This window comes from Sphaeroforma arctica (genome assembly GCF_001186125.1).
Source record: "Sphaeroforma arctica JP610 unplaced genomic scaffold supercont1.23, whole genome shotgun sequence".
NCBI lineage: Eukaryota > Ichthyosporea > Ichthyophonida > Sphaeroforma > Sphaeroforma arctica.
In genome coordinates, this window is record NW_014040535.1 from 7484 (window position 1) to 22193 (window position 14710).

Below are 14710 nucleotides of genomic sequence, written 5' to 3' on the forward strand. Positions count from 1 at the left end.
TATGCCTTTCCACAGGAGAGAAATTGTACATGAAATTGATACGGAATGAACATTGGACCTTCTTGTATTTCGGATAAGGATTTCCTTTAGGATATTGTTGAGCCTACGAAATTGAATTGAAGCTGCGAATTTTTGTCCTTCGCACCCGTTTTCAGCGAGACGGAAGTGTTAGAACTTATGTTCAAATCGGCATGTTCGTTGAAGCTGACGTATATCCCATTCCACTTCATGTGGCATGGTGGGAGTGTCAGCATCCAAATACATTCAACGAGTATCGGGAATTTGGCATCCAATTCTCTTGTCTCGTCCTATACTTCCTTATTCAGTCTGTTGAGTAGTCCACGTGGAAGGTTTGTGTCCGAAGATCGCTTGCGAATGACTGACGCCCTGGTCGCATTGGAATGGAGACTTCGATGGTACGCAAACTGTTGAGCTATGCCAGCATTGTGCAGTGTATGTCTGAGCCGAGTGTGGTTGTGTATGTTCGTATACACCAGGCAATTACCAGGGTTACCGATGGTCTGGCAATCGACCCAGCTACGTGAGTAGAGTAGAGACAAGCCTGGCCTCTAGCCCAGTCATTGACCGTTGGCTTGGCATACTTGCGATGCAATATCACTGGGGCGATGAGGAAGATGCAGTGCGTGCGCGTCTATACGTGCAAACGTATCTATCAGATAGGCATTCACGTGGCAGCTGTTTGTATACGACACTAAGGGACTTTGGCATACCTGCACCCATCATCGACAAGGAGTTTCAGGTCAGACAGGACGCTCAAACAAAGGGTGTGGCGGATGGCCTTGCCGGGGGTCTGAAACGTACTCGTAGTGGAGTTGGTACCTCTACCGATGTTGCTGGTGCTGGCATATCCAGCTGTCTCCCCGTATGTGAAGAGGACATCGGATCAAACCCCTGCGCGGCCGTTGTACTGTGTAGCGCAGGGACTGCCTCCAACAGTAGTTCTGTGCATGTTAGTGCTGCTAGCGGCAGCGCCATCACTTCTGCTTGTGATACCGCTACTACGGATGCCACTGCTATCCCTGTTGATAGTTGTGTTGCCCAAGACGCGCCCATCATTCCAGCTCATGCCGTTGTCGCCAGCGACACAGCCAGCATTTCTGTGCATAGTAGCACTACAACAGACATACCCATGCACACGGCAGCGTGCGACTCCTCAGCGAGCGGCATGGTTGCTATGGCAACGGCGGGTACTGACTGTCCTGTCAGGGGGATAAAAGCGTGCGAACCTACTAGGAGTAGTCCAGTCACTTGTGGTAGTACAGCTCCGAGTTTCTCTGTTAGTCATTCTGCTGCATTGGATATGACGAGCCGGGACAAAGTTGCTTCAAGTACCTCAGGTGCTGGTACTGATACAAATGAACCAGTTTCTGAGGGCAGTAGAAAGCGGGCCACTTCCAGTACTGACACTGCCGCAGAGGACACGGCACACATTGATGCTTATTCCATCGTGGGCAATCTACCCGTGAACAGTGATGCTGGTTCCATCGTGGGCAATCTACCCGTGAACAGCGATGCTGATTCCATCGTGAGTACTCCATCTGTGGATGCGCTCCGCATGTGCTCGATGGTGGATAGTGCGAGCACCAGCGAGATCCCCGCGCAACCCACATACACCGACCGTAGTGCAGTGGATATCCGCCCACCAGATCACCATGGCAACCGCCCACCAGATCACCATGGCAACCGCCCGACTGGCGTGATCGTGTGGACGGATGCGAATGTGGAGAAGGCCGTCGCGCTGATTTTCAGTTGGATCCACTTCCAGCGGTACATGGACGATACCAATGAGCTGCGTAGCACGCGCACGGGCAAGCGCGCGCATCTGGCGTACGCTAATGAGGCCGAGCGAGTGCAGAAACTGTGCGGTAAGCAGTTGGAGGTGTTAATGGACACTGTGCAGTCTGACGGGCCACAGTGGAGTGTGGCACTGAATGTGGTCATGGATTTGACAGAAGATGTGGTGTCGCCTGGGGAGTGGGGCTGTGGAACTACACGTGGTAGACAGACCCAAGGCTCTGAAGCACGAGCCAGCGGTACTGGCCACGGGGGAGGGGTGGTCGATCGCCTGGAGAGGGCGCAGAGTGCGGATGGGGTTGACACGGGTATGGTAGTGGCTAACGACGCTGAAGACAGACCTAAGGATGGATCACATGTGGTAGTACTAGACAATTTTTTCAGTGAAGCGGAACGAATACAGCTCATGGATGTGCTCCACACCCCAGGGTAGGTATTTGGTCGTGGGTGGCAGTTGCTTCGGAAGATGCGATCACGTGTGTATGGACCCTATAGAGGTGTATATGTGAAATTCGAGGGGTACTCCCCTCGGTATAGTAAGTGAGAGATTCAGAGATAGGAACATACGCCATAATTATCCACAACCGATCTCACCAAAGATACCTGCGTTTATTTCAACGAGATATACATGCAGTTAATATATGTATGTATACACGTTTCAATTGGTATACGTATGCAGATATTTTTAGATTTTATGTATTTGTATGCAAATTGAGATTTGTCTACGTATGTAGGTATATTTTAGTTTGAAGTATGTAGGTATATTTCTTTTTGTATACTTATGTACGTGTACTATTATTTGTATACCTTCGTACATATATTTCTTTTGTATACTTATATACGTATATTTTATTTTGTGAAGGTCTATTTAATTTGGTATACATATGTGCGTATATTGAGAGCTGTCTCTCTGGTATGTCTATAAGCGTTCTTAGCAGTGCTGCTTGCGCAGTTTACCAGTTCGTCCTTGTCACTCTATCTCACTGTAACCTATCTGTCCCGACACTTAGCGCTAGCTGTGCGTTTGCGTAGTAGCAGTCATGTGTATTCTGTCTCCCGGTTCATCTCCGGCGCTGTTCTACTTGTCTGATATATATTCTTGTAGTATACTACAACCTAAGTGTACGCGTAGGCCCATGCCAGGGGCGGTAATGGAGCTCTGTGTAGGGGAGAGTGTAATGATTACCAGTTACTATTTTAGAATCCAGAACCAACCCCATTCTCCGTACGTGCTTGGGTGCGATGGGTGCTTGCAATAGGCTTGTTTTACAGCGTGCACACACATGTTTCGGCCTGTCTGAGCCCCAACTACGTCCAACACGCGAGTGCCTCACATCCCGAGGAATTGCTGACACGTATCGTCCAGCGTTGACGGCTACGACTGATTGGGTAGCTAGTTCATTCTGCTGCAGTGGCTTTCAAATATAACCTGGTACGCCTGTTGATCCATTATCCAGTACTGACTGATCCAATAGACGTCACACCTTCTGTGCTTTTTATAGCTGGGACAAAGCCTGTGGACCCAACCCCGCCCATTGGGAGCGGATGACGTGCGATGCCGCAGGCTTGGCTCCTACGTGGGGACTCAAACAGCACATGCTCGATCGTCTTCTGGGTGAGGTGAGTCTACCTGTGGGGCTATTATCGCATAGTGTGGGTATTAGTGTCTGTACCCCACTTCACGTCATCATGTACATGACAGGAGCGGGTTTGCACATTTAGTTATCCGCAAATCCAAACTTGATGGTATGGGTGCACAGCGTCTCTGGAGACAATCGGATGCACTGACCACCGGGTAGTGTACTCTGGACCACATCGGTTATAGTCCACTTCCCTAATGACTTCATGGTGTAGTGCTGTTGGTGTGGGTGCAGAGCGTCTCTGGAGACAATCGAACGCATTGACCACCGGGTGGTGCACTCCAGACCACATCGGTTATAGTCCACTTCCCTAATGACTTCACGGTGCAGTGTAACAATTGATCTTGCAGGCTTTTATGTTGGCAGTGTGCCGAACGGTCATACGCAATGCCCTGTGGGTATTATACGACTCGCGTTAGATATGCACATGCACACAATCCGACAGTACAATCAGCCAATTTATGTAAGCAGTCAGTCTTCATAGAAGGGTGTGTCCAGAGTGCTCTGTTGTTGCCATCTATCTCTTGTGCGTAGCTTACGGAATGACCCTGTTGCCATCTTTTGGGTTCTCAGTGCTACCTACCGCGAGTAGGATTTGCAGATTTGTGTTAAATGTGCATTCTTTGACCCTTACCGATATGAACACAGGACACTCTTGGACCTCCGCCCGGTCCTATTCTCGCCATCCAAACTCGACTGACGCAACTGTACCCAGACTATAGAATCAGACACATTCCCCACCACACGTCCACTGGTATGTATGTACTTGACCGCTCGCTCCTAGTGTGTGTATGTGTGTGTGTGTGTGTTTGTGATCCAAACTCTGCTACTCGATTACCATCCACACGCCTCAACATGTTTTGGGTTTGATCTCGGATGAAGTATTCCTTGTACAGTACCATCTGTCCCTACTGTTGACATGCTGTTCGTGGGCACTGACTACAGAACATGCGAACTACTCGTCCCATCCGTTTGTGGGCAACGCCACTGTGCATGGAGACCATTTTGAATGGCATGTGGATGCTGACCCAGTGTTTCTGCCGGGGCATGGGCATCAGAATCGCACGCGCGGCAAACCTTACTTCGTCACACTCATGCTGTACTTGAACGACGAATGGCTCAGCGAATGGAAGGCCGAGACCGAGTTCTTGGACCTGACCACGGTAGGTATTTATTGTCTGCTTCTGCTAGTTCGTATTAAAGGCCGGAATACTATTTCTGTTGTGGGTTGCTACGGCATAAGAGGGTGGGTGGCCACCTTGCGAAGGTATTGAAGAGCCTGTAGTTGATTGAAATGTATCCCTACCCATTGTAAATACATCGTATTGGCATGCCTCTCGGCTTTCGCTATGCAGAACGGCGTGGTCAGTGTGCAACCGAAGCCTCGACGGGCAGTACTCATGGACCAGGACATCTCACATAGGGCCAGTGCCCCATCAGCTGCCGCAGGTAAGAGGCCATCCGGCATTTATCGTGCACACAAGAGCCTGCCTTGTGTATCTCTATTGTAGTCTGTGTGACCTGAGTTTGTGAATTGCGTAGGGGTCTGTATACTTTCCGAGCCCACTGGCACTGCGCTGGTCTCGTTCTTAAGTGTTGATTTCTCTGAGCATGAATTGCGCTTCGTCTTACAGTCATTCCCGATTTGTCTCTCCCTTGTCGCAACAAGCATACACTGAAGCGCTGCACTAATGGGTGTTTATCCGTGTGGTTTATTCATAGTTATCACTCGTTGTATCAAGGTATTCGCATATATCTATAGTAGTCGCGCCCTCATCTATGGCGCAATTGGAATTGGGCGTGTAGTCAATCAGGTTTCGAATTTAGTCTGGGTTTGGCTGGGGCTCGCGCCGATAGCGGCTCTTTGAATGCATTGGCAACACTTATCACGATTGGAAAACTAAATGTAGTCACTGTAGATGCAATCCTTTAAGAAGTGCGTGGTAGCTTGTGTAACATGTAGTGGTGGATTGGCTCGAGAATGGCACGTCCTCATACCGTGTCGTAAGATTACTACGCGTGATCAGTCAGATGAGTCGGATACACATTCAGGACATTTCAGGTACACTCGAATCACTCAAGTGGTGAATTATTAGTGTCGCCCCTGTAGAATTCGTTGGTCTTTGCACAGTTGGTACATTTATACAAATCACTCAGCTTGCATACGCAAAGTGCCTAACAACGTGCATCTTAGAAGTGTAGGTATGTGCCAAAGAACCTCCAACCATACCTACAAAATATAGAATATAGCTATATTCACACGAATCTTGTCTTCATAATTTGTATTCCAGGCACTCGAGCGCGCTACTCATTAGTGTGGAAGCTTATATTCCTTCCGAAGCATGTTGATAAGGCGTGCTCAATCGCACATGAAGATTTTGGGCCGGTGAATTATGTTAAAATGTGACGGAATTTGTTGTACAACTGGTATGGCCCAATAACGTTGAGGAAAGTATCGATATTGTTTGCTGTGCAAAATTGAATGCCCGCTGACGGACAATGACGGCGACAGGGTTGGTCTCGCAAAAGCAATAAACGCGCTAGTATTGCTACATTTGGTCTTATTGGGTGTGATAACCGATTGTGGTAACTTTACTCAACTGGAATATCCAGGCAGATAAGTAGCTAGCACTTGCAAACATCTGAATATCATCTATGTGTTCAAATTAACTCTTAGAACTCGAAGGCCTCCTTAAAGTGAGGGTTAAGATCCTGTCATATGCAAAGGTCTCAGACTCTTATCATTTACACGATTGGATTTACACAATGTATATTTCAATTTTACTATTTTTACTATTTTTGAATGTGTTTTCAAATGTAGACAATTTTTGTCCAAACCTATAAAGAACTTCGGCACTGCACTCAGAAGCTCGGAGCCCACACTCTAATTTTCTACACGCATCGAGTACTACAAAGCTAGCGAGCCAAATCTCTAATGAGCTGGTCTTTGGGTTAGCACGTATAAGATGTGCATTTTACAATCAATATACATATATGGAAATATACAAAATGTTTCGAGAGGAGACGTAAAATGTATGTGGAGAATCAATACATGCTTGTTTAGAGTGTGCTCTACTTTAAACTATTGTGCATGCTTCAACCCAATTGTTAGTCACTGATGTAACTGTTGCATAAAAAAACCTGCTAGTGTTTTGAAGTCGACACCATCAACCCTCGTAGGGAAAACGATTAAAGCTATGCTAAAACAAAATTAGCCTAATTTTCTGCTAAGAGGTTGAACTGCGATTGAATCTTATAATGGAGGCTATTAACCCCACTTTAGAGTACCATTGAGAGAACTTCAGAAATAGTTTATTAGTCTAGCTATCAAGATAACTTGCTAATAGCTGCGAGACAAAACTAAAAATGTCGAGAAAATGTTTTCGGAGTAATCGCCCTTGCATTTTCGACGGTAGTCCAGATTCCAAAGAACCATCATAGTCCGATTCAACCTAACAGTAGAAGTATTTTTCTTTACTACTGTGTCAGACTTGTCTTTAAAAGGGGTTACGAGGTCGTACCCTGCGAGGTAGTTTGTTTTCTATTTTCTATTATAATTTAAAAAATAGAAAATTCTTCTCCAGTAAGAGGAGAGTTTCAAAGTACAATAACCAGAAGCTCAAATAAATCTATATGTGCCAGAAGACTGGTCACTGGAGCTGTCTGATACCGGATAGTAAGGGGTTGGAAGTATAAGTGATGTGTGTGTGTAATTTTTTTATAAGGTATACACCAGTGGACTATAGTTTTATAGGTAAGGTAAAATGTTAAATATAAATGGATTAGAGATCCCATGCTATCTTGTGGCTATGGGCTAGAAAAAGTGCTATGAAAAAGATGCTATATAAAGTGAAGGTGCATAAGTGGCGGGCAAGCTCATGGCGAGGTTAGTAGGTATCCCTCCTCAGATGTGTGAATATATGTTCAAAATATTATTTAAAAAATATCTTAGAAGTATCTGTGGAGTATTCGTGTAGTAGATTTATGATAAAAATATGCGGTGGTAGTTGGATCGTCTGACTTGGGGGAAGGGGTGGGTACTGTATTGTGCTTTAATACGCTTCAATCGTACCCATGGTTCCTTATTGATGACAGGGTTTGTCCATCGTATCCCCAGATTCTCGGCCTTCTAAAGTCTACCATATTGCAGTGTAACCTAGTCTGTTTCGTTTTAAGTTGATACGAGCCAATTAAATCTTTTGCCACATACCTTACTCACTTTTATCCCACTTTTCTCTCTCTCCAGCTCTCATCTCACTACAAATCGTACCTAACTTGCATTTGTATATATCCACCAACTTTACTCTCATTTGGTACCTATATCCTTTTGGTACGCTGCAGAGGCCTTCAATTATGGTATGACTTGCACCCATACTATGCGAAAGAGTGATCCTCAGATGAGTGCGTTTATTAAAAAACTACAAAAAAAAATCATACTTTTACTAAGTCGTCAACAAATTTTTACGCTAGATCTGAATTTTATTTCTAAACTAATGTCCCTGAATATTTTAGTCGAAACATATATTGGGCTAGAATATGGGCTGTCGGCATTGCCTATATTTACTATGCAACCATTTAACGAAGTATTATCAGAGTAAACTTTTTCTACTTGCAAAATTCATATTATCTGGAACAACACTATTACTTTTTAGTACTAGATAAATATCAATAATTTAGGGGTGTGACCGTTCTGCGAAAATGATTACTGCACGCGCTTATAAGACTACACCTACACTTATTGGGCAAACTAATTACTACGTCTTCTGGTGCTGTGATATTAAACTTTATTAGGGATAATATATTTATATTAGGCTATAGGTGTCGAATTAGACCTAAGAGGGACCTCAAAGGGGCACAAAAGCATATACATTCGCCTCTTGGCCATCTCGTGATACATGGGTAGATGGTAAATACAGTATCCAGGATAGTTCTAAAATAAGTCCTAGTCTAAAAGTAGAACAAGTAAAATAGTAAATTATGATGATGAGAATAGCACATATTGGAGGACTTAAAGAAAAGTGTCATAGTTTTCTGATTCCTGGGTAAAGGGTTATATAAATCAACTTGGGCAGGAATTCACCACTCTAGCGGTGGGGTAGGGGGTATACGCTCTCCACTGACAGCACTCGTATATACAACTCCCTTTATCACCACTATATGTATATTATATAAACATGACTCACCTAGGGGTTGTGCTGTTAACTGATTCACAACGAAGAGTTGGGAATGGATTGGTTTATCATGCTAGTTGGTTTGCGGGGTTATTACATTCCATCAATCAGCCGTTAAAATATCAACCGCTCATTTAAAGCGTGTGCTCGTGTTGATCGCTACACTGCAAACACTTTTTGTTCGTGTCAATTGAATGATGCGAACTTCTAATGTACTTGCATCGGATGAAACAATTTATCCGGTACGGCGTACTCGTATTGATTTTACTTTGGTTTCCAGCGAAACAATCTGCAGATAATTTCAAACTGGTGTAAGTCTAATGTTTCAGTAGTGTTGAGAAGTTATTTCCGTTCTGCACTCGTATCTTCTTGAGTTCCAAGGTTAGTTTGAAATCCTGTATGAATTCCGCCACTAAACCAATAAGTGTGGCCTGTCGTTTCAACGTTGACGACGTTACCTTGGATTTGTTTCAACGTGAATGGGCGGAAATTGTAAAATTCTTTAATCGTAAAAACTCGTCCTGAACAGCGTCCTTCTGCGTATCGTACCAAGAATTCAGTGAGCAGGGCCGTGTGTGAAGACCCTTTGGGAAAGTCACTTCCTCGATGAAATCAATATTTACCAGATTCTTGGATTACGCGGTCGATATATTGGCTTCGGCAGGGCGCACTCTGTCTTGTAAAGCGGTGGCAAATTCTAGATTTGATGTCCTCCCGAGTGAGGGCTTTATGAGGTATAGCCTCGAAGGGCCGTCGGTTGAAACTAAGTAGCCCGTACGATCGAATTCTTCTTGAGCCTGACGTTGTCCTAGAAGTCGTTGAACGATAACGGCCTGAGCGTCTTCGTTCATTCTAGAGGAAAATGAATAGGTGTATGATTTGGAATGACCTTCACTTCGACAAAATAGTGAGTAAATGATAATAAGATGAATGCAATCTCGGATTACATGCAGTCTAATATACTATACTGTAGTAGAATGGAATAGTATAGTAGACATTTCGGTGATCGTTGTGGCTCCAAAATTAATTAATGCTAAGTTACCTAATTAGTGACGGAGTCATTAGTTATGTAGCACATCGCAATTAATTTAGAAACCAGTCACTAGAACATCTAAAACCATCTCTGACTACTATGACCCGCACCCAGAACAACACCGCAGTGACAGAATAGTAAATACGTGTATTGGAAGTTCGCACCCAACAGACGAGTATTACCCGGTACCGAGATACTGACCCATAAACTTTCGTGTAGGCCTCGATTAAAAAACACTATGTATGTTGGTCATAGGACTCAAGTGATTTGCTAACATGCAGTGAGTCTCTTTTTCACAACGACACGGAAACATCTACTTATCGATGCATTGGAATGAAATCATATGCAGTATAAAATAGCGTAGACTAAACCTGGAAACTACAATACGGATTAAGATACAATATCCTCAAATATACAACTGGTTAAGCAGAAATTAAAAACGTGGGACAAATTGTTCTGTATACTTTGTCGTGTGGACATATTTTTGAAAGTAAACCGGATTCCCGGGTGTTATATCTGTAGAATCACACTCACAGTAATATGATACCTATAAACAAATCAATAAGTATTGATAAATATTTATCCACTGTAAAATGTATTATTATGAAGTTCTAAGAATGTCAGAATCAGCACATTTTCCATTACTGAAATCGTCATATTGGCCGAGCGTATAAACTCTCCTTTCTTATCACGTTCCTTTAAGTTTGACATAATTCGATTATGTGTTTACTCTAGTGCTCTCATGAAATTAATCTGTCGCCTTTAACACTTGGATGATTGTGTCGAAAGGATTTGGATCCACCAGTGATGATATATTCTTGTCCAGGTCAATACTTTGTGTCAGATCAAAGGACATACGTTTTTGAAATCGTCGTCTAACCATCGAGCTGAAGTTTCACGTGGGTCTGTGATTCTGGTAGCTTGCTGATGCCGAGATTCATAAACTCTCCTTGATGAAGAATTTACACGTAGTACACCATTCAAAATAAAAATCTATGTTGCTTCACGAGTACCGCACATAGTTCAAGATTTTTCTTTCCTATTGGATATAGCCATACAACAAAAATGATCACAGTCATTACTCCGAAGATAGCAAGAAATTACCAGCTACTTCTGAGATCCTTAGAGACTTCAAAGTATACAACACAGTTAATGAGCAAAAGAGGAAATTGCGATATATTAAGGCTAGTGTAACCTTTTATCGTTTTGTGGTGAAATTGTAATGTTATAAGGGCTCACCAAAATATTTACTTCAGACGACGAGCCCGTGTTGAAAACGATACTGTACAATTGAAATTTAGAATTGGAACACCGCGCATCCTATGAACAACGCTAGTTCTCAATTTCACAGCGGCGTGCGGCTTCGACGAATCAGGCTGAACGCGGCTTTGAGATGAATTGTAATCTTACAAGCACAAGGACACTCAACCCATCATGCAACGAATATACTGTGAGTCAGTAGTTAGTCATTATATGCAAGAGATAAATCATGTATTCGTGTTCATATGAGACTGCTATGTTCATTTTCGAGAATAACGTCCTTATTGTTCATAACGTTTACGCCTTTAGGTTGTAATAGATATAATATTCTAAAAATAGCACATATCGGCAAAAAATCCGGCGTAGCTGATTTTGGTTCTGGTTGTTTGATAATACACGACACGTATAAACTGTTTAGAAACACATTTAAGATGCCTGTACGCACTGCCACCTATAAGCATACACACACTCGATAACGACTTAGTTCACTATGACAGCCTGCGCGGCATCTTACTGTAGGGAAAAAAACTGCAAACAACAAACAGAAACCAATCCCGACAAAGGCACAAACGACCTTGTAAAACTACGAAGATAGATAAAGAGACTAGGACGTTTGATAAATGGTATAAAGAGCAAAGAGTTTGCAGGCAAGAGGTTGGAAGTGTGTGAGAAGCACTTTCAGTCGATATATATTTTTAGTCGTGGCGACAAAGAGACGAAATTGACAGACGATGCCGTATGGAGGAATGACATTGTCACTTATCAAAGCTTAAAGAGAGACAGCTATACGATACAGGACAATATAAAATTAGCACTATTACCATCGAAAAAGGATATTCAAGACCAAGAACATCTATTGCCAAGTCAAATCAAGCGAGCAACAAAGCCTACGAACATAAATGATGGTGTATTGGCTAATAGTGTTTTACATGCCACCATCGCCAGGCTATAGAAAGAGATTGTATTGTTTTAACAAGAGCGTGAAACACTCTATGCTGCACTCGCTAAGGCTTGCTCACAGGTATACGATTTATAGCTATTAACTGTCGAGGATGCGATATAAATTATGCTAAATCTGAAATACATGCGGAGACGGCTGATATGCAGAAACCAGTAGAAAGTTGTCTTAAATCTAATTGTATCAAGCTTTAAAGTAAGATCAAACAAGTGAAGCAGGACAGTAATAATAGTCAAATAAATTCATCACTAGTTCACATATCCTAACTCGCCTCTGGACTAGGTTCCTAGCATCCAATGCATACGCTATATTTATGCAATTCGTTAAGGATGAAATGGGAAAGTATAATCCTGGACGTCAAAGCTTGAATTTTGAAGATGCAATCATCATGTGGTTTGTTAAAGTGCACAAAGGGCTGTAAGGACAGTAAAATGTTGCAGTATCTGTTTAATTTGGTTGGGCACATACGGTATCGAACATCTGCCATGATGTTAATGATATACTGGATGAATTCTCTAAGCGGCCTGCTTATGATCCGATTGCTCGTTTCAACCACAATTGTTTATTTTGCTGCGACAAGGACTATGATGAGTATAGAAATATAGCACTAGTCATCGGCGCAATTCGTCGGTGAGCAAAATAAAGCAACAATAGAATTGTTGCCGTAAGAAACTAAGAGTTCACATAGAGAGTGTCAATCGTCAAGCAAAGCTTTTTGAGAAGCTTTCAAGAGACGTGGATGTTATTGATGTTCCCTTCTTTTGTAAGGCGGTCATATTCTGATTCTTTTTAATTGATACAATATCACACATTGTGGGACAATAAATCATAAGAAAATAAAGTGATACTTAGGGTGGTTCTTAACGAGGAGTTTTCAATAAATCCGTTTAATTAAAGGTATTTTTCAACCAATGAGAACACATAGTTTTTGTTTTTCGAAAATTCATTAAACAACAAGGTGCTCAGAATTCGTTGTTAAAGGCTAACGAAAAACGAGAATACGTACCGTTAAAGTACGTTTGTCGACTGTGACGTAGAATAAGTAAAAACATTTCATTGGTAGAATGGAAAACCAAATGTGGTGTCAAATGTTGTGTGTTTTCACTGTTTTGAGCGCTCAACCGAATACTATGGGGACGCAGCACACAGCATCGACTTCCTCAGGTATTGAATTCAATCTTATGCAGAATGCTAGCACACCGCCGTCGAATCAATTGATGGCGATCACTTCTCAAGCGTCTTCGAGCTCTTCAGGTACTTCATCAGATAGACAGATTTTCAAGGAGAGACAAAGAGTGTAACGAGGCGCACACAGCAGCCAAATTATTCAACATGGCTTCGTGAATCGGCGAACAAAGAACACATACGAAGGGAAGAAATGCTAGGTCTTACCGTTAGAGGAGTACCTGTCAAACGTAATGCAGCAGGTGAAATTATGTATTCACGAGAGCATGTTTATGATGTACATGACAAGAAGGGTTTTAGCGTCCAGTCCAAACAGCGAATAATTCAGGCGTTGTATGATAATGATAGAGCGACAACTGACTCTCCTAATTGGCTCTCGACCCCTCTAAACATAACACCAAAGAAGAAGCACAAAGTAATAAGCAAGACAAAGGTGAAGAAAGACAAACAATAAATTCCAGTAAAACAGAAGGATGAGGCGATGATGCTTCGAAAGACTGATAATGCATTAGCACGATTCTGTGCAATTATTACGGATGAGAAACACTACGACGGGCTTGTATCACTAGAAGAGGGTGATACACGAGCTATGCTTGACAATAAGGCTACCGGAGACAGTAACGTATTTTGGGTCGATGTAACTCAAGACTTTATGAATCCCGATTATGCATGGAACATGACAAACGAAATAATTCTAAGTGATGGTGAAGCCTATACAAACGATTCTGACAGCGATGACGATAATGTTGACAATGCTATTCTGCAAGCACGAGTAACTAAGCACGCTGACAAGTTAGCTGAACGGCGTAGAAAGAAGTCACAGTATCCAGCCTCTCCTCCACTCGAACAGTGGGAAAATGACTGGGATGTCCTGAATGCTACCCAGAAGAGCATGGTTGAGCGAATAGAACGAGTCGATCCTATGGATATAACATTTACAACACAGGCCCGAAAGATGTTTGGAGACATTATTTGCAAGACAGCCGTGAGAAACAGACTAATCTCTTGGTGGAAAGATGCCAAATCTAGCTTTGCGATTGTGCAAACAAATATGGAGAAATCTGGCCATCATGCGCCCACATTTTTGGATTTCTTTATGGTAAGATTTGTGCACTGATGTTGTACACGTACATATTGCCACGTGGGGAGGGTGCTTTAGAAGCACTCTGTGCTGTTGCAGGAGGCCCATTAACTACTGGGATGTCTAGTGCGATTGAATGGGAAGACACAGAAGTTTCTGATTGCGCTGACTCCGGTGTGTCCACAACTTCAACCGGACGTACACGCAGCGCCAAACATGAAAAGGAGCTAAAGAGGAAAAAACAGGCCATGAAAGAATTGGCGTGTTCAAAGGAAAGCGACGAAGCTATGAACGAAACAATTTCAAAGGGGGTACAGATGTCCATTGATAGCGACAGCGTGCGAAACATAGCTACACTTTCAAAAGAAATACTGGAACTCAAGAAAGCTATACTAGAAGTTGATGATGATGAAGAGCTAGAAAAAATGTTTACCAAAGCACTCCAAAAGGCAAAAGATTAGTTTAAGGCTCTACTAGGTTAATGTGTATACTACATAGTGTATAATGTAAATAAATGAAAATAAAACAATTGTAGAGCAGCAGATATTTATTATTTGTATTATCATA

General features: G+C 42.8%; 1 protein-coding gene across 1 annotated transcript; it reads left to right on the plus strand.

Annotated features, from left to right (window-relative positions):
• The first annotated feature begins 323 nt into the window (after positions 1 to 323).
• SARC_00671 (hypothetical protein) lies at positions 324 to 6006 on the plus strand. The gene is made up of 6 exons (XM_014305621.1): positions 324 to 2244; positions 3318 to 3435; positions 4104 to 4209; positions 4401 to 4618; positions 4811 to 4904; positions 5747 to 6006. Exons 1-6 carry the CDS (start codon positions 608 to 610, stop codon positions 5860 to 5862), a joined length of 2289 nt encoding a protein of 762 aa, XP_014161096.1. The 5' UTR covers positions 324 to 607; the 3' UTR covers positions 5863 to 6006.
• The last annotated feature ends 8704 nt before the right edge of the window (positions 6007 to 14710 follow it).